This window comes from Cupressus sempervirens, chromosome 10, assembly GCF_028749045.1.
Source record: "Cupressus sempervirens isolate cs-2001-9-10 chromosome 10, ASM2874904v1, whole genome shotgun sequence".
In the NCBI taxonomy this organism is placed as follows: Eukaryota; Viridiplantae; Streptophyta; class Pinopsida; order Cupressales; family Cupressaceae; genus Cupressus; species Cupressus sempervirens.
This window is the reverse complement of record NC_143127.1, coordinates 703,484,799-703,506,136: the sequence shown is the minus strand read 5'-3', so window position 1 is coordinate 703,506,136 and position 21,338 is coordinate 703,484,799. Positions and strand designations below refer to the sequence as shown.

Sequence of the window (21,338 nt, the reverse complement as noted above, 5' to 3'; positions counted from 1 at the left end):
TTATGGTACAAGTGTGTTACCATCATGCACAATTATATTTGGATGGTATTCAAAGTATAGATGAAGCATGAGTCATCAAGAAAGAATATCACTTCTACATAAGTGATGATAAAGAACATGATATTCATTATATAGAACATTATTCCAAGAATGTTTTTGCACTTAAGAAAGAAATGCGCATAGATATTGATAAATATTACTTTTGGTCAGATGGGTGTGCTCCACAGTTCAAATCATCTAGATCATTTTATGAACTTAGTCTATATCATCATAATGAAAAAATACTGCATGTATGGAGTTACTTTTTAAGTTGACATGGAAAATGTGAACATGATGGTGTTGGAGCTTGCATAAAATGTGTTGTATGAAAGTATCAAATAAATTATAAAGGAGTTTGCATAAATAATGCACATGATATTATTGAACGGTTCAAGACATTTTTTACATCAAACAAGGTTGGTGCATCATCAAGAATAAGTGAAGAAGTACCATGTAGGGTATTCTGGGAGATATCAAGTACATGTGTGCATGTTTGTATATTTAAATAATAACATATATTTTTTCTTATTTAATTTAAGTTATACACATGTATATATATTTGTGTCTCTAATTTTTATGTATGTGGATAGGAAAACTATGCACGGTTGCAAGAGGATAGGAAAAACATGATCCTTGCATTTTGTTATGAGTACCAATCATCGCAATTAGACATTGTATATGAGAGACTATTCGTATTTTTTTTGTTATTGCATTGCTAAGAGTTATTGTAATACATCAATAAGGATCATGGATATGTAGGTTCATGGACTTTGGTGCTAGTTGTTGTTAGTGACACAATTAATGGAGATGAACACGAAAACTTTAGTGACATTCCTTTGATTTCTATTGATTATAATCATATATTTGGACTAGTTCAAATTGGTAAGTATTTTTAATTTAAAAATTAATAAATACATATAATAAATTCACAAGGACAATTTAACTCACATATTTATGTATGTATTTATTGTGTGTAGGGGAAGTCTTTGCAGTTATTGTCGAGTCTGGAAATGTAGAAAGATCGAGTTACTATTTATTACATTGCATTACATAAAGGATGAAGTTAACTGAACCTAAAGAAAGTGATGGAATGTTATTTTGTATAGGTTTATTTTTCATATATATATATATATCACACATTATAATTAACTAATGAATTTATTTATTACATATACACATTTTAACATTCAAATGCATGGTGTGCATGTTCAATTGTTTTTGGTGGAGCGTATCTCAGGAAAACCAAATTAGTGAAGCATATAATTCATTTGGTTTATTACCAACCTTACAATAAGGTGGTTCAATATAGTCACCATGTTATTGCAACCTCCATTTGTCTACATCTAGTTAAATATCAAAGTGGTCGTCGCAAGTGGAGACTAGATGAGGACCATAAGAGAATATTAAATGTTCTCCATGGGCATTTGGAACCACTCGATATATTTTATATTTACCTTCACCCAAGAGATCTTTAAAACGTACATTCATTTAATATATTTATGACTTATACATAAATATTAATTTCATGTTTAAGACTTATATATATGTACATGTATCTTCATTTGATACATTTCAAACTTAAATACATGCATGTTCATTTTATGTTTAAAATTTATATATACATGTATATCTTTATTTCAGGTTTAGGATTTATATACATGTGTATATGTATTCATTTAATATTTAGGACAAGTATATGTGTACACATGTTCATTTTATGTAACTTAGGACTTATATGTACATGTTCATACTTATTTGTGTATGTACATGTTCATTTCATGTTTAGAACTTATATACATGTGTATATGTATTCATTTAATATTTAGGATCCAAGTATATGTGTACATGTTCATTTAATGTTTAAGACTCATATGTGTACATATGTTCATTTTATGTAACTTAAGACTTATAAGTGCATGTACATGTATTCATTTCATGTTTAGGACTTATACATGTGTACACATGTTTATTTTATATAACTTAGGACTTATATGTGTATGTACATGTGTTCATTTCATGTTTAGGACTTACATGTGTACACATGTTCATTTTGTGTAACTTAGGACATATACATGTTTTTGTGTATGATTATTTCATGTTTAGGACTTATATGTTTACACATGTTAATTTTATATATAACTTAGGACTTATATGTGTATGTACATGTGTTTATTTTAGGTTTAAGACTTATATGTGTACACACATGTTCATTTTTATAACTTAGGACCTATATGTGTATGCACATGTGATTATTTCACATTTAGGACTTGTATGTGTACACATGTTCATAAATGATATAACTTAGAACTTATGTGTGTGTGTGTGTGTGTATGTATGTATGTTCATTTTATGTAACTTAGGAGTTATATGTGTTTGCATGTATGTTCATTTCATGTTTAGGACTTATATACATGTGTATATATATTAATTTAATATTTAGGACAAGTATATGTGTACATGTTCATTTTATGTTTAGGACTTATATGTGTACATTTCATGTTTAGGACTTAAATATGTATATATGAATATTCATTTTATGCTTAGGACTTATGTGTACATACATGAACTCATTTCATGTTTAGGCCTTATTTGGGGGGGGGGGATCAATTATACTCAAGTCTAGATATATACCAATCCAACAACTTTTACTAACTTCAAACAACTTAAACAAACTCATAAAGCCACTCGACCAATATAGAAACTCATCAGCTACTTAACTCATCCATTCATCACTTAGCTCTCTATTTAGTATATGATGATTAATAGTAAATAAGCAATAGTAAATTTAACATGCATTACACAAATAAAATTGACACATATGAATCTATGATTTGATGTGGAAACCCAATTTGTGAAAAACTACAAAGTAACAAGCTACCACTTTTCACTCTTTTAAAGTGAGCTCGGTTAAGAGACAACCCTATTAAAGGTTACAAAACACACTATTAGGTGTGACTCTATTAAAGGATTTAATCTCCTTGTTAGGAGTGGCCTGGTTAGAGGACTTTGGATCATTCCATTAGAATGTTACCTTGATTAAAGTATTTACAAAATGACTATTAAGTCAACCTTACTTAAAGGATTTTGGCCACCACAATGGTTAAAAAATAACAGCTAGGTTTGATCTATTAAGATACAAGTCACTTTTCAAATTTAGATCTCTATTTGTCTCATTTTTTGGTTCATTGACTAGACTTCATTATGTTCTTCATCTCTTATCTGCTTGGCAACCCTTCAAGAAATCACAGTTCACCAATCTTCTCACTTTTTCTCTACTACTATGTTCTTCACAAGTTCTCAATAAAATCACCAATCAACAATGAACAACCTTAGAAAATATCTCTGATGCCTCCTTAAATAGGTAGCTTAGATCTTTTTCCACTTAAACATCACCATAGATCTTAGGGTTTGATTAGATTCATTGAATTGATCTATAATTTTTTATTGCTATAGCTCCTATCTTGATACTTCTAGAAACTTCTCCTTACTATGATTGAATGACATAGGATGATTGATATATTTCATGATGCCTAAGGCTTTAGGGCTATATGCTAGTACCCATCTTCGAATCATTCATCAAGGCATTAGAAACCATGTCTTTACCCATCTTGGAATTCAAGGTCTATCTTGAGATAAGTTACTCCCACTCTCCTAGATTGACAAAAATCCCTTGTATATATTCATCATTTGTTTAATAATATTCTTGGGATTCATTATTACTTGAATTCAATACTATGGTCTTTTTTTGATTGAAATGTTTATGATTTTATTTACCCTACAAGATGGATAGATCATGACTCTGATACCACTATAATGTCCCTAGCATTAGGGTTAGTTTGGGACAATAATAGTTTCCAAAATAATTGATAAGATTATAATAAATTTAGCTAAATCTGTCATATGTTTGAAATAACTAACAATCATAATGAATGTTCTCCACCAATTTATTTGGATCATAACATGACATTCAAAAGGAATGTCCTCCACCAAGTTGTACTTAGATCATATTGTGACATTCACCTAAATGCCCCCCACTAAGTTATACTTGGATTTTACCATGACATTCATAATGAATTCCCTCCACCAAGTTATAGTTGGATCATATTATGACATTCATAACGAATGTCCTCCACCAAGTTATACTTGGATCATACACTTAATGATTATATCCATGTAATTTATCTTTTATTCCATTATTATCTAACACTATAAATTATTATTAATTCCATAAGGTATTATATTGATATCTAATTTAACATATTAATTACTCTTAAAAAATCAAATATTTACTTATGATTCTTTAAATTAAAAAATATTTTTTCTAAAAGTTACATATCTTATAGAAAAATCATATATAAACTTGTTCATATATATAATATAAAGATAAATTTATATAATAATCTTGTTTAAAAAAAAAAAATAACTTTTCTAATTTATAAAAAAAATGCAGGAGGAAATAGTCATCGAAAGAAAAAATGGGAAGATGAGACCAAAGAAAAGAGGAACAATGCAAGATGGGACCATCCTCCACCTAGTTGGATAAAAATGAATTTTGATGGAGCTTCTAAGGGTAATCTTGCCCCTACTGGATGTGCTGTAATAATTAGGGATGAAGATTAAATCCATGGATACTCTGTTAGCAACCCAAACCAACCATGTGGCAAAAGTGATGGGTCTTCTTAATGGGGTTAAGTTGGCTAGAAATTTAACACATAAAGGAATATGGATTAACGGTGATTCCCTTAATATTCTTAACTATATATCTAAATGTTTTTCCCCTTTGTGGACTATAGAAAATATTATAAAGGAATTTAAGGACCTTCTTAATAATTTTTGGAAAGTCTATATATCTCATTTGTACAGAGAGACGAAACAAGTCGCCGACTCACTTGCTAATGTTGCAGTAACTAAGGGAACCTCCTCTTTTTCAAGCCGCAAGGATTTTTTTAGTCATGAAAATAAGGCACATATTAACTATGAAAATATTTTTAGCAAAAGAAACAATATTTCATGTAATCTTGTACACAACAAAATATTTTTTAGAAATGAAGTGTAATTATTTTGAATTAAGATTGAGTTGGAATAGTGTGATTATCATTAATACACACACTTTATGGTCTTTTTGCTACATTCTCATCTCATTGAAGTTCTACATATTTTATTTTTCTCTATAAGTATCTCTAAGTGTTTGGCTTTAAAAATTGTGAGAATGGGTGGAAAAGTGAAGAAGAGGGGACCCAATAACCGTAAAAAGTAGAGAAAAGAAAAAGAGGTGTGGGATAAACTAGTTGAGGGAGTACTCACGCCATTTATGGGACATTTGAAACCCATAAAACTCGATGTGATAGAAGCTTTCATTAAGGCTAGAACATTGGAGAGGTTAACCTTGGGCGAAACAAATTGAAGCTTGGTATCGTAGTGATGACCAATATTATTGGGCTTAGTGTTCAAGGTAAGAATTTATTTCAAGACCTTAAGTATTCAAAGTTGACAGTTAGTAAATTCCCTAAGGAAACTAACAGTCGACTTATCAAAGGGGACGGGGGTATTTTTGTGACATCTTCTATTAAGTTTCTATGGCATTGGGTGCTCATAGTGGTAATGGAGTATATAACTTTATATGGGAGGTATGATAGGGCCCATACTTACCATTTTGTCTTACTCAACCCTTTAAATTATAAGAAAATGATGTGTTTCCCCTTTTATTTTCTTTGTTCATTGTCTATGAGCATGAATTCCCCAAGTTCTAATCCTAATAAACCCATTATAAATAAGGGTTTGATGAGATTGATTCATTCCTATGTGAAAAAATTTGTCCTGGATCCAATCTTGAAGAAAATAGATGAAAACATATTAAAAATTTGGAAATCTAAGGTGAAAGAGAAACTATTATCATACAACAAGGAGGACAGTGAGAATGAAGGTGAGGAAGAGGAGAATGTGGAGAAAGGGAAAGTAGAGATGGAAACAAACATTTCTGAGGAGGAAGAAGAAAATTTTGAATCAATTGAAAGGCTATATGGAGATGGTTTGGAGATTTTTCCTTTGCTGATTTTTGGCAAAAAAATTTATCCCCTTGGCTTAAAAAGGAAAATATTCTCAAATCAATTATGGTGAGATAAGTATCTCGGTTTCTCCTATAAACAAGAAAAAAAAGATTCATTCTCAGAAAAAAAATTGAGAATGATGATGAATCAAGGAAAGCCATAAGACTGGTTGATCTAAATCGTTTTGTCAATTTAGAGGACAATATCAAAAGAAGAAATAATGGTATTGTAAACACATAATAAAAAAATAAAGAATTCAATTTACTCATAATATTAAATAGAATTTCATACAATTATGAGCAATCTCGTAAGTGAGATGTATGCTTGCAAATCAATCAAATTTGGACAAACCTGTAAAGGAGTTGTGTGTCTGAGCTCATAAAAGTTAGGCTATCCCATGAATGAGATGTATGCCTATGAACTCTATTGGAGTTCGACAATCACATGGTTGAGATGTCTACCCATGAACTTTGTATATAAGATCTAATACAAATTGGCAATCTCAACAAATGAGATGTATGTCCATATCATTCTCTTCTTGAATTAAACTTGGTCCTCTTTATAGATCTTCATGGAAGTTTAAAGGTCACTCCATTCTCATTAGAAATTGAATGGACGAATAAAAATTGAAAAGTCATTACAATTGATAAGAGACCATAATTAATTAAAATAATATGCCTGTTTAATTTTTATCATTGTTGATTATGATGAATCTATCAATCATGATGTCTTCATTTCCCTTACTGATGTTTAGACCAAGGGTTTCAAGTGTCATTCTAAGAAAATAGATAAAGAATTTTGGGAGAAGAAGGAAATGAGGAAGGCAATAATCTCTATGCTCCACATTGTGGATGATGACGAGCTCAATATAAAAATCACTAAAGTTGAAATCAAATACCTGGGTATAGACCCTCCCAATGGAGTCTTTGAGACTGCTAAAGCCATTTCTTTGTATTACCTAAGGAAGGAGAGATGGTCCTTTCACTCAATTAAAGTAATAAACCTGAAATGTAGGGTTTTAGAGGGGAAAATTGAAGAATTAGAGATCAAGACTAGACAAAACGAAAATAGGAAAGATGAGCAGGGAATCAGGAGGCCTTAAAAGATATGATAAATAAATTTGTCCGCATGGAGAATAGTACAAACAAAGTTCTTGCTAAATGTCAAGGTTTTCTCAACTCTTTAATGGATTTCTTGAACAAGGGTCTAAATGTGATGGATAAGGGTAAGGAAATTAACTAGTCTTGGATTTGGAGGAAACAAAAAAGGATGGTGAAGAAGCTAGACTTGGAAAAGGATGTGTTCCAACATGAAAAAGAAACAAAAGAAGGAGGTCCAAATTGATCAAAGCAACATAAAGGTCACATAACAGATAAAAGGGATTAGGTCTGAGCTGAAAGATAAGATTGACAAAGATATGGCCTAGGTAGCCTCTCTTGGTGTTGGTCTTTTCTTGTCTTTGTTGTTGTAGCTAGGTTCTTAGTTAGTTTTTTGTTGCCTAGATTTTAGTGTTGGATTTTGCTAGATTAGGTTGGCTATGGTCTTGGGTGATTATGGTAGTTAGAAATTTTTTTTTTAAGGACTTAATGCTTTCTTTCTTCTCTCAAAATTTTGGGGTTTCGAGTTTGCTGTAAAAAACCTGTTTTAGCCTTAACAAAAAAAAAAAAAACCTTTACATAACATACCTTACTTGAGTGGCCTCCTATAATTTTGGGTTTAATTTTGATCCAATCTTTGATAACTTTATAACCCTCACCTTGTCTTTAAGGTGAGTGGAATATTGAATGCTTATAAATTTATTTCAAATTGTGGTGACTTATATGGATTTTTTGCCTTATTTTTCAGTCATGTCCTCTTAATATCCACTTCATATGATATCTCATGGACTTTAAATGAAATAATTTTTCTATGTGCTGTATGAGAGACTAGATGGCTTTTTGTATGATGGATTTATATGCTAGTTGTGACTCTTTGACATGTGGATGTCATTTCATATAGGTTATGATTGACATGTTTTGTAGTGCCTACCCTTGTTCACATCTTTTCTAGACATATTGTTGCTATTATTATCAGACTATGATGGACTAGTTTTATGTTGATGGATTAGTGGTATTTTTTTGAGACTATCAGACATTATGTTATGGATTCAAAGGTTATGTGATGAGATCATTTAGACTTTACGTTTCATGCATACATGATGATCATTATATTGTTTTCAGCTATTGTTGATGATTAGTTGATGGTTATTATCTCATGTGTTTTATTATGGATACTTACCCCATACTTGCATGTGTATGGTGTGCATGTTTTCTTATTGTATGGCATTTCTGATGTGGTTAAGGAAGGGAGTCGTAGTCACCTGCTTAGTCGGGATCTACAGGATGCATCACTTCCTGCCATTGTCTGTTTAGCTTAGCATTATATATATTGTATGTACATGCATGGTTTTTCTGCAGGTTGCAGGTACTGGGTATCGACTTCCCTGAATTGCCAGGATGAGCGTACCCTATTATACTATCTCAATGATAAGAGAAGAGAGATAAATTCTCAAGTCCAAATCCCAAACCCTTAAGCCAATTGTCCTAGTGAGGTAGGACAAGTATCTGGATATTTTACCCACCGAATGTGTCGGATGACATAATTCGTGATTTTTAACCCTTTAGACTGATTTTGTGTGATTTGCTCTATGATGGGTTTTCATATTTTATTTTGGAGGTCTATGGTGAATTTTCTATTAATTAAGTCTCAATAAATAGATTTAATTAATAAATTAATTATTTGAGAAAATTAATATAACATATTATTTGATATTTTGATTATAATTAATTGAATGGGAATTAATTGAGGAAAAATAATTAAATAAAAGAAAATTAAAATTAATAATAATAATAAAATAATAATAATAAGTAATAAATAAATAATAATAATAAAAGTTATAAAAATTAAAATGAAAGTTATAAAGATTAAAATGGAAGTTATAAATATTTAAATAGAAATTATATAAAAAGTGAATTGGCATTATAAGCTTGCATGGGAGTTAACACACTTTTCTATTTCTCAAGTGTCAACAACACAGGGGTTAGTGCATCAATTAAGCACATGGTGTCTACAACCCTATGGCTCATCTGGAAGGTTGGAAAAGACCCATGCTTAGTTGGTGACACCTTCCAGCTGTTTCTAGAAGCATTCTAGATGTTTCCTGAAAGCTCTTTATAATCAGGCATTCCTAGAAGCTTAGACATAGCGGTTGGAGTGCAAATTGGAGCATTGGAGGACTTGAGAACTCTGAAGAAGGGAGGAGCTTACTCTGTAGGTTTCTGAGGAAGAGTGAACTAGCATCAGAATCTGGGTAGATTCTTGTGATTTTACTTATGCTATTTCCGCATCATGCATTCCCTGTCTTCTTCGTGTCTTCCATATCTCTTCTGAAGAATTTCATAATTTATTGTGCATTCTCAATATGGGTAGATTAATTTATTTGAGAATTTTTATATGCATGGATCTAAAAAGAACACATGGCTAGGGTTGAGATTCATAGACAAACCCATTAGATTAATTATTGGAAATTTTGGGAGATCAAAGGTTTATGGAGGAATTCTGAAAAAAAGTTGAAGTTGTATTGATATATTGTCAATTAGCTTATACTTACATATATATATATGTGTGTGTGTGTGTGTGTGTGTGCTCATATATGGTGATATTTTTAATTCTGCATATATTTGTATATATATACATGCATATATATATATATAAAATATATTGTTAAAAAAATCGGATAACATACCTGTGGGCGAAAATGTTTAAAGAAACGTTTTAAACCAAATCGCAAATGGAAATTGCATTAGCGATTTAAAAAAAAAAAAACATTATATACATTGAGTCGGGAGGGGGGGGGGGGGGGGGGGGGACGAGACCGCACCCCCCACTGCGGTCGCAGTGTACCACCATCGCAGGTGCTGCGAAGGCAGTGGTACGCAGTACCACTGACGTCGCAGGCCCTGCGATCGCAGGGTCCTGCGTACCGACAGTCATATTATATAAATATGTGTTGTTTAAAAAAAAAATGTTTTCCATATTCAATTTTAATTTTGGCATTAATCGAATTTGATTAATTCAATTTTGTTAAATGATAAAATAATTTATATATTCATATATGTATTTATATATATATATATATATATATATATATATATATATATATATATATATATATATATATATATATATATATATATATATATATATATATATAAGTATGTATATAATATGTAAATACGATTATTTGTTTTATAATTGTAAAATTAATAATTGATTTATATCAAAGGCTCATGATTTAAATTAATTTTTTTATTAAGTATATTAAATATTGATTGTTAGATTGGTGGGGGACATTTGGATTAAAATTATAATTAAAGAATGGATTTGTATTCATTCTAAATGTATAAATGTTCCTTCAAATTCTTTCTCTAAACTTGGAAACATAAACCAAGACTTTTTCATTTAAATTCAAATTGTAAATTTAGCAAAACCAAAACATGTGTTTACATTGTGTATTCGTTATGTTATTGTTTTGGGTTTTGGGTTGACTAGTGTTGACCAGTTATAGGACGTCTACCAGAAGCTTGGGAGTTATGTGATTGTGATGTCATGATGATGTTTTAATCTTGACCTTTATAAACCCAACCATGGTTATGTGATGGAATGCTCTATGTATTGGATGTGATTACTGATTGTTATAGTTGAGATTCTTATGTATGAGACACTTGACTTAATCATTATTTTTGGTCATCGATTAGTTATCCTTGGTTATTTTCTAGTCGCCATGATGGGACTGTGATGTGGATTTATTCTTGATGATTTCATGATGTGACATGTTTGACTCAACCATTTTTGGAGTCTTTGATCAGTTTGATTGAGATATATTTTGGTTATTGAGAACCATTGGATACTTTGATTGTCAGTGATACTTCAGTTGCCAATAGAGAGCTGTTGTGTTCATGATTTTCTATGGATGTTAACTCATGGAGATTTGATGCTTTTACGCATATTTGATGATTTTATTATGGATTATATTTTGTGATTTTGAGATTTATGATTCCATGAGCATTAGGGTAGGATATCTACATGTAGTGACGGGAAGTGGCTTGCAATGGGGGCCGGGGCCCTAAGAGGTTGCCAGGGTAACTCATTGTAAGTTGGATTAATAAGTGATAACATTCACACCTAATACTAACTGAATGATCCTAAAAAGATAAGAGTTTTGTTCTCGCCCATGGCTTGAGTGCTTGTACAGGCTAGGATGGGAGTAGTGAGACGCATGGTTGCGACCTTGCATTTCATAGTATGCCTCGTTAGTATGAGAGGATACTAGTGGCCGCATGAAATCAGTATGGACCCGTGGAGTTTAGCTAACTGCCAGGGTAACTTGTACGTGATAATTGCGATGACACTTTCCCGCTTGCATAGTAGGTTCCTACATGTCATTGTGTGCCTCTGGGATTAGATGTCAGATTTTGTGTTTGGAACCTTTGAGTTAGTATACTTTTAGGATTCCTGGACTTATAGAGATTTGTGCTATTTAATTTTGGATAGCCTGTTTGGGACTTGAGATTATCTCCTCAGCACGGTGGGAGTGGACCACTTAGGTACCACGCAGTCAGGTGGTAGTGTATTTTCCACTCTTATCATTTTGAGATTCATTGAGACATCGTGGCTATTGTATCCTTCATGATGGTGGATATGTATCCTTTTTAGTGATGATTAGCATATGTTAGATGATTTTATCTTATGCTTTTATTTGCATGTTAGATTACTTTCTACATATGATGTTGTATATATTAGGAGTGACATTCCTATTATGTTAGTACTGATGATCTCTTTGGTGATTTGGAATGTTACGCACGGAGGGATGGCTAGGATCCACGATGGTCTAATGATGCTATTAATGGTTGGGAGGAACCGTGCACTTAGTTTATTATGTTTGATCTTTATGATGGATGTATATGTCTTCTATGATGATGTATCATGTGTATCATGTGATTATCTTTACTTTGATGTATCATGGATTAGAATAGGATGATGTACCTCATTCTATGTATGTGTATTCTTTTGAGCTTGTCATACCCTGTGACATGTACAGTGGATGATTGAGTATTTGAAATGTAATGTATAAACATTGGACTTATCATTATTATTTCATGTGGATGTTGTACTAGATGGATTCATGTATGATAGATGTTTCTAGATGTAATCCAATGTAAAGGGATCTTTAAGAATGTAATCTGATTATATATGTTATGTTTACTTTCAGATGGACATTACTATTGCTTCCGTTATTGTGCATAAGTTATACGTGGTGTTTACTTTCATGAAAAAAAAAATGCTACTAAACTTAGTGAAATTCTAGGTTAATTCTTTGGATCCCTTGGCAGGGCATTACATGTTTTTTTAAATTTGATTATGTTATATTATATATTTTTTATTTTCTAGTTTAATTAGTATGGTTTATTTAGGTAGGATAATTTATTTGATTTTTAGTATTTTTAATAATTAAATATTATTATTTATTTATTCAATATAAAAATATTATCTATTATATTGACTTATTTACTATTATTGATTATTTTATATTCAATTAGCTATTCCATTATTAGAGGAGATATTACATGTGAATTCTCATCAAACTTTACATCTCTACTAACAAATACATTGTATGTTGTCAAATCAAATAACCTATAGGCCATTGATTCTTCACTATAAACCATAAACAAACTCGTGTAACTGTTTGGCTCTAAAACTTTTCTCCTTGTATGACAAATATATGTTCAAGAAATACACCCAGCTACTTTAAAGTAGCTAATGAGGTGATTTCTACCACTCCATGCTTCTTAAGGGGTGATATTTGCAAGGGATTTGGTAGGAGTTCTATTCACAATATATGCACCACAAGAAACAGTCAGACCCCAAAATTTATTATGTAAACTTTTAAAATGCAATATACCATGATTTATTTCTAAAAGAGTTCTATTCATTCGTCCACCCACCCCATTTTGTTGAGGACTCTAAGGAATTGTTCTCTGCACTTTAATGCCACAATTTTCACAATAGGACTCAAACACATAATTGAAATATTTTCCCGCATTATCTATTCTTAAGCATTTATATATTTCCCCCCTTTGATTCTCAACTAATGCCTTCAAAATTTTCAAAATTTCAAAAACTTCAATCCTCAATTTAAGGAAATAAACTAACATTCTCCTACTATAATCATCAATACAACGTGAGAAAATATAGCTATCAATTAAAATTGAAGGATAACCTAATTCACATAAATCACTATGAATAAATTGTAATGGGTGATTTTCACCTATATCAAAAGGATCTCATTAATGTTTCCCTATGAGACGTCCCTCACAAACTCCAACACAAGGTCAATTTTTTGTTAATCCTCTAACCATATACATTCTAATCATATCTTGTGATTTCCTATAATTTATATATCCAATTCTAGCATGCCAAAGTTTCATCAAGTAATCAGTTTGTGCAATATAAGCATGAGTGTGTAAATTCCTTATCAACAAATCCCATGTAAATTTGAATAGACTTTCTTCTTGATCAACTCCACCAATAGCAATTATATTGCTTGGATCTTTCCTATCTCGAGCAATAACTTGATTAAATTAATAGTAACAAAGAATTCATATCTAGCTTGAACTATTTTGTATACTGAAATGAGATTCACTGCTAAATCTTTAAATGATAAAATATTTTTCAACAACCAATTTTTTATATTAATGGTTCCTATCCATAAAACTAAAAGTTTCATTTTATTTCCAATACTAATTTCTTGATATGAATTCTTCCCTTCATAAAAATCAATAAACAAAGATCTATCTAATAGGGTATGGTTGAATAACCATTTTCCTTGATTTCTTAAATAACTTTAATGGTTGAAGGAGCTTAGTTTCAACCATTGCAATTAACTAAAAATATTTCTATTTGCATATTCCACACTTAGTTTCTCCAGCTAAGCATTTTAAAAAGTAACTTGATTGAAAAAATCTCAGTTATTTCTTGAAAATAAGATGGATCTAAGTTCACCAACTTTTCATCTATACTAAATATGTTAGCAATATCTGCATCTTTATAATCTTAAAAAAAAAATTAAAAATCTTGCACAACTCTATTTGAATATCAATGTGAACGAGTCTTCTATTGAGTTTGAGGCTTAAAGCTTTACCAATAATACCTCTAGCTTGCTCTAACTTTCATTTCTAAAGTTCTTTTTCTCTATCATTTCAAGGTTCTCCAATCTCCTATTCATTATCCTCTATAAAGCTTTTATTCCTCAAAGTAGTTTTAGTTGCAATCTTTCAATCTGCAAAACCACTTCCATCAAATATTGACAATAATTCATTTGTAGAGTTCGTGTTAGCCACACACACAACACTTCACATAAATACAACTCTAGTAATATATAAGCCATGTAAACAAATCACTTGAGCAATCTATTTATAGCTAAAACTAGTCTTGATACCATGTCAAAACATGCCATAAATAATATAAAAATTCAGAGTAACAACTGTTGCAATATGAGAAAATAGAGCAAAAATAGAGATTCATAACTAATAAATAATAATTTATAAAATTGAAAAGATGGGTTGGTTAATTCTAGATTTTCCTATTCTCTATTTTGCAGCTTCCTTTTATACAAATCAGCCCCCATTTTTGGTTGCTTTCAATTTAAAAAAAATACTTTCTAATGTCATCTAGTAATACATTGTTTATTTGTGCATAGTACATATTTATGGCACTGGTCACTCTTAAACATCACACACTAAGGAGAAAATTAAACTTGGAAAAAAAAGTCAACTTTGACTATTTAAAACTTTAAGTGTTGGAATAAAGCTTAATGTGCAATAGTTAAACTGTCGGCATATTTATAGAAATAATATGTAGAATTTTGAAAACTCCTCTTCTACAATATTCTACATCCCAGAACTTAAAAGACTATTAAAAAGTCTCTCTAACTTAACATCTCTAATTTCCTATTAATCTTGCTAAAAGTCTATGGGACCTTACCTTGCTGGGACCGCGTTCATTTGGACATAGACGTTACTGGCAAAAATTGTGAAAATCGCTCAATACCTGCCAGCTGCATTTGCTCAAAGGTTTCCACACTTTATTCAATGAATCCATTTAGTCTTTATCATCTCCATGACATGCAATGACAACGTACTACTTTCACGCACTTTGTTAATCAGTGAGCCTACGTTGTATGTGCTTCCACATTTTGTAGAGCATTTCTATCAGTAATGGCACTTGATGAAATGGGCTTGTTAAGAAAACCAACTACATTCTCAATAGTCTAAAAACTCTCACATTGTTAGAAGTGCATACTAGAAACACGGGGAAACAAATGCCTCTTTGTAATGATCAATATTGGACAAATAGAACAACAGAAATAAAATAGAGAAGAAAGAACTTTGAACTTGTTTTATTGAATACTAGATGTTAATTTATACAATAGCTTGACCCAACAACATTCTTAAATGATTGTTAATTAGATTGACAACAAACTACTTCATGATTGATAACACACAAACTTGACAGCTAACTGAAACTCAAACACATATACAATAAGAACTTAATTCAAACTATAACTCTTTCACTCCACACCTAAACTAAACTTGTGTTGCCAACAACTGGACAAAGTTTGTCACATCTGCAACAATTATTATTGACTACTGTTGGAACATTAACTTCAACAATCAATTGATCAGAAGATATAGACCTCTGAAGTAGATATTCAGAATATGCAACATTGTTTACCTAGGAAAAATTGAATAAATCAGATTTTGATCTAGAGTTGCATAGGGCTTGGGAAAAAATATAGGGCTTCAATTTCATGTTTGAAATATAGGGGGATGATTGTTTTGTGCAGATCAAAAACAGAGTATGAGATATAAGTTTTCGAAGTAGGTCAATTCAATTAACTTAGAAATTTGCACAATGCAACTCTGTGGAAACCCTGAAAACCATGTGAATCAAAACTTGTTAAATCTAAGTGTGGAAGGCTGCAGACTGGTGGTCATGCTGCGTTATATGATTTGAGTATATTCCAAAAACAATTTCATATGACATTCACCAAGCATTGATTTATTCACCTTCAAATCAGACCCTTTCAAACAACCCTTCCATGCCTTAGAAAATTTTAACCACGGTATTTTCAAATTTATTCAAAATCTACAAGTACAGATCCAGCAAAAAATATCTAAAGATCATAACCCATAATGCTAAAGCGTTTTACCTATCTTCATTGAACCATTTTATCAAAATTTTCTTACATGCTGGTCAAGACCACAAAAACACCACCTATAACTAGGAAAATTCATTTAACTTGATCACATCAATCAGTTTGAGCTGCAAACTCATAATCCTAAAGCATTACGAAGCTCAAACAAACAGATGAATCCATCTCGTCTATTAGATTTGGTAACTGTTCTTACCAAACTTAAGAATGGCATGCGCTATATTCAAGACAGAATGTACTAAAAGTCAATATTTTTGTTCTTTAATTCTCCTAAAATACAATGATTTTTTTTCAAGGTTCTTGCTGTTAACTATTGGAAAACATACAGATCATGAAGAACAAATATTAAAAATTTCAACAAAATCTATTATATTTTTTAATTTTTCAATTTTGATCAAAACTACATTTTTGTTAGAAGATAGCCACATCATTCTATACATCTAATATTTTAAATTGTACACTATGATTGGTACGTAACAACTAAAAATCTGCATTGAAGAACAATATATGGCCATTTCTGATCTTCTGTTAAGTTTACAAAAGTGGTGCAGTGGAAAATCTGTACCATGTCGGCCATGACAAGTTAGTAAAATGTGTAGCCAGTCGGCCATAACAAGAAATTATTCACAGCCATATTTATTGCTACTTACAGTTATAATTCTCATATCTTAAACATCTCATAGTGAGGAAGTAATCTGTGAAGAGTATTGTTACTTGGGTTGTTGCAATGATTCAAGTCAACAATTTCTATCACAATTATTGAATCGCGTGCAAGTACTGAGTTAATAGTCTTTCTTATTCTTCATTTGGTAACTTGATAGTCAATAAGAAGGATTCTTAATATTCATAGTTAATATGTTTGATCTATTGATCTTTTGATTTTTATGTTTTCAAGTTTAACAAGGATTCTTAATATTCATAGTTAATATGTTTGATCCATTGATCTTTTGATATTGTTATTGTTATTTGAAAATAGTAGAGTGGGTTTATTGTATTTCTTATGAATTATAGTAATTGTCATTTTTTTTTGGAAGGGTCATGTTTTATCTAAAGACATTAAAATATGTAGCTATGTTACGTAATTGAAATCTGCAGCTCCTCTAAAATTTACCATTTGAGTCATTTCTGTCATACCTTTCTAAAATTTTAATTATTTCTATTATACCTTACAATAATATGCATGAATACAGAGTATCATTATTTCTATCAAAATCATACACATAATACATATTCAACAAGAATATCTTTAAAAAATATGATAGAAATATAATGTTTTATATACAATATACATGAGAATGTTAAATATTTCTTTTGGGAGGGAGAATATTAAATATCTATTAATATGAAATAATACATTTTTATTCATTTTCAAAGATAATCACAATAAATGAATTTATTATTTAATATAAATTAACATTTAAAAAATTCAACAAAATATATTATTGAATAATTAACATATATTTTGTTTTAGAATATTTTTATATATATCATACGCCATTCCATATTGTCACTTTTAATATGTAAAATAAATTATGTTACCTTCTTATTTAGAAAAATAAAATTCAGAGAAACTCGTTTGTTTAATAAAAACAGTTTTCAGAAAGATGAATAGAATGAAGGGTGGGAGCAAATGCATCAGTCACTGAAATGTCTTCCCTCATCTCGTTTACAGGTGGACTTTCTGGAATTATTTAGCCACTGTAGTTGTGTCAAGACATTTTGAGGTGGTGCAAGACACCTTGATGGGTTTATACTTCATTTTGGCCTCTATCCTTTCTATGAAACTTTGGAGTGAACCATTGAATTGTCTAAGATGTCCTAGACGTAAGACATGGATTAAATTGAGAGCGTTAATTTCTATGAAATAATCAATTCATAATTCTTCATCAATAGATATGCTAAGTTCTTAATTCTTAATCAAGGAACCTTAAATTTCTCAAAAACAAGTAAGGGAGAAGATTTCTTATTTGAACATCCTAACTTCACACTTATCAAAATCTTACGTAGAAATTTCAAATCAAGTATGAGTCTTCTCCCCTAAACAATAATATAATACATTTTATACCTTCTCTAAAAAAACAAAAAAAAACTTCAATCTAATTTATAAATACCATAATCTTTCACTATCCATTTCACAAAACTTTGAATCCGGATTTGAAAGTACTCCAGGATGATCTTAGTAATAGTAGTATTATCAACACCAAAGGATAGTAGAAACATATATCATTAGTAATATCACAGATATAACTGTTATCTTATTCTTATCATATCACACATATTAACAAAACATTAGTCTTTGCTAATTCTTCTTCTTTTGTCCAGTGAGGAGCTGAATGGAGCATTTGAATCCACATAACACCCAGACTCAACGTTGAGAGGGAAGTTAAGAATAGCTCTGCTGCCGCGCAACTTGAAAGCCGCACGGTCATATGCCGCTGCAGCAGCTTCAGCTGTAGAGAAAGTCCCAAGCCAAATTCTCATGCCTCTCTTGTTTGGGTTTCTTATCTCAGCGGCAAACTTTCCTCGAAACTTAAGCCGCCTCACTCCTCTGTAATGTTTCACTTCCTCTCTTTCATTCCCCACTTCCTCCATTCTCTCATAATTACATAGATAATTTTGGCCACCTTTTGAAATAGCGGAGTTATATTTTTCTTCCTGCGAAGATGACGAGGAGTATTCTTCACCAAGAAGAAACTGTGAAATACTCTCCAACATCTTCACAGTCTCCTCTGCAAGATCACACATCTCTTCTGCCCAAAAAAGAATGAGATTTTAAGCGTTATTTCTCAGATCTGATGTATTTCAATGGGCAGTGTCTAAGTGGGTGTTTTTAAAGCGATACTGAGCGCGTTTGTGGTTTTGATAAGTCTTATTAAAATGTGTAGGAAAAGCGCGTTAGAGAATAAATAATGTCTCGCGTGATATATGGGATGGTGCTTTCTTCTTCACGCTGAATTGGGTATAATAATCTTTTCAGTTGAGAACAAAAATGAGCTCATTTATTATTATTGAATGAACGATGTTGATTTCATAGAATCCAGAAGAGTGTATGACGTCGTTCATTACAGGAAATTAGTCACCATCTGCAGACCTATATGTTGTCATTGTTTATTGTCACTTTCTTACAAGCGTTCTCTGTTTTCCATTTTACACTTGGCATACGACGTGGGGCTGCCTGTGAAATGTATCACTGCAATAATTCCAAAGAGAAAAGGCCAATTCTCATAGTTTTGCCTAATACCATGAGCATCATACCTTTCGGCTTCCTCATCCTCATTTTTTACATTGTCCAAATTCATTAACTTGATTTCACATTTTCCCTCCTTCACTATCAAAACTACAAACGGCTTAAACATCAAACACTAAGGCTTAATTCTTAGGTTAAAAGTGTCAAATAGTTAAAGTTGACTTATTTTTTCAAGCTTAATTTCTTCCTTAGTGTGTGATGTTTAAGGGTGGCCCCAAAACCACACACTTCTTATGACACCAACCATTTCATGACTCGTTTCAACTTGTATGCAGATTAGGAGGTTTGGTATAATACATAAGTGAAGACTACTATTTTAACTTTGTATTTGTAATTATTGAGGAAGAACTATGCTATTTTGTCCCTGTTGTCAATAGGGATTCTTACATGGAGAATTTCCCTTGCTATCAACTAGAGTTGAGCATAAGTTTAGACTTTCATATGAGGGAGCTTAACTTGTTCCATTTGGGTCTATTGAACATAATGCAACTTGGTATTGAGTTGATGGGCTAAGGGTATAATGAAGGAGTTGTTTGTTTGTATATATGAGGGGGAAGCTTCAAATATTTTGATTGCTTAACCATTTCCAGAATCCTTAGGAAAGTTACCATGACATGGTGTAGACAATAGACACCATAACTCAAGTCCAAAAAAATTTGGATTTTTTGGATTGACCTCTTGTAGACTAGCGAAAGACATAAGTGATCTTTATACACTTCCATGATTTCCAATCAAAACTTTGTAGGTACCATAAGTCTCTAGGTACACAAATACCTTTAATAAAAAGGTGTCTATCCTCTAGGTAACTAACATTATCCATATGATTGTTAAATTATTGGACCAATGAGTCTTACCAAATGGAAGAAGAAGCAAAACTCAACCCTTGCCTTTAGCATTTGTCATACCAAGTTAACCTTGTTGATGTAATTTTTTGAGCTCTCCAAATAGATTTGAATGTGGTAGAACCATGGGTTGTCAAGAAGGGAACAAGTAGGAACTTATTCTTCCAATGGACCAAATACCAAGATCATCTATTAGTAGCTATTTGAATATAGTGTTGAATAATATTTTCAAAGGAGTTACTCCATCCAAAACTCTAAAAATCCATTTCATAGCGATGAAAATGCCTTGAGTATATGGATCTATAATTATTAACCCTCCATTAACTTTTGGTTGGCTTCAATGAATCCATAAAGTAGCCAGAAAAAATTTGATATTTCACCATTTATCCCAAAGGAAACCTTGAATTAGCTAAGTTAAAACTGGATCTTCTAATAGGCTTTTGAGGGAAGCCAACATGATGAGATGTAGACATGACCAGATAATTAAGCCATTAACTTGGATTCTACCACCTATGGAGAGAAACTTGTTGACCCAATTTAGAAGTTTGTTTCTTTATATTATATGCAAGCACTAAGTCCACGTCTATTTAAGAGATGCCTCAATACTAAAGGGGACGCCAAGGTATCTAATGATAATACCATGCTTCACCTCACACAATTTGATAATAATCCAAGATGGACAAGGGTTGGGGAAATTCATTATTAATTCATTTTTATGTATGGTAAGCATTACATAATTTGAAGGAGATTCAATAACTCCAAAATATTAGTAACTTTCTTTGCATGATTTTGTATGAACAATATACTGTCATATGCAAAATGGGGTAACATTTCTTGGTAGAAAGAAACCT

General features: G+C 31.3%; 1 protein-coding gene across 1 annotated transcript; it reads right to left on the bottom strand.

Annotated features, from left to right (window-relative positions):
• Positions 1-18,687: 18,687 nt before the first annotated feature.
• LOC149535762 (ethylene-responsive transcription factor ERF106-like) lies at positions 18,688-19,675 on the bottom strand. The gene is made up of 2 exons (XM_089806171.1): positions 19,654-19,675; positions 18,688-19,148 (listed from the first exon to the last, which is right to left on the bottom strand). Exons 1-2 carry the CDS (start codon positions 19,673-19,675, stop codon positions 18,688-18,690), a joined length of 483 nt encoding a protein of 160 aa, XP_089662297.1.
• Positions 19,676-21,338: the final 1,663 nt, after the last annotated feature.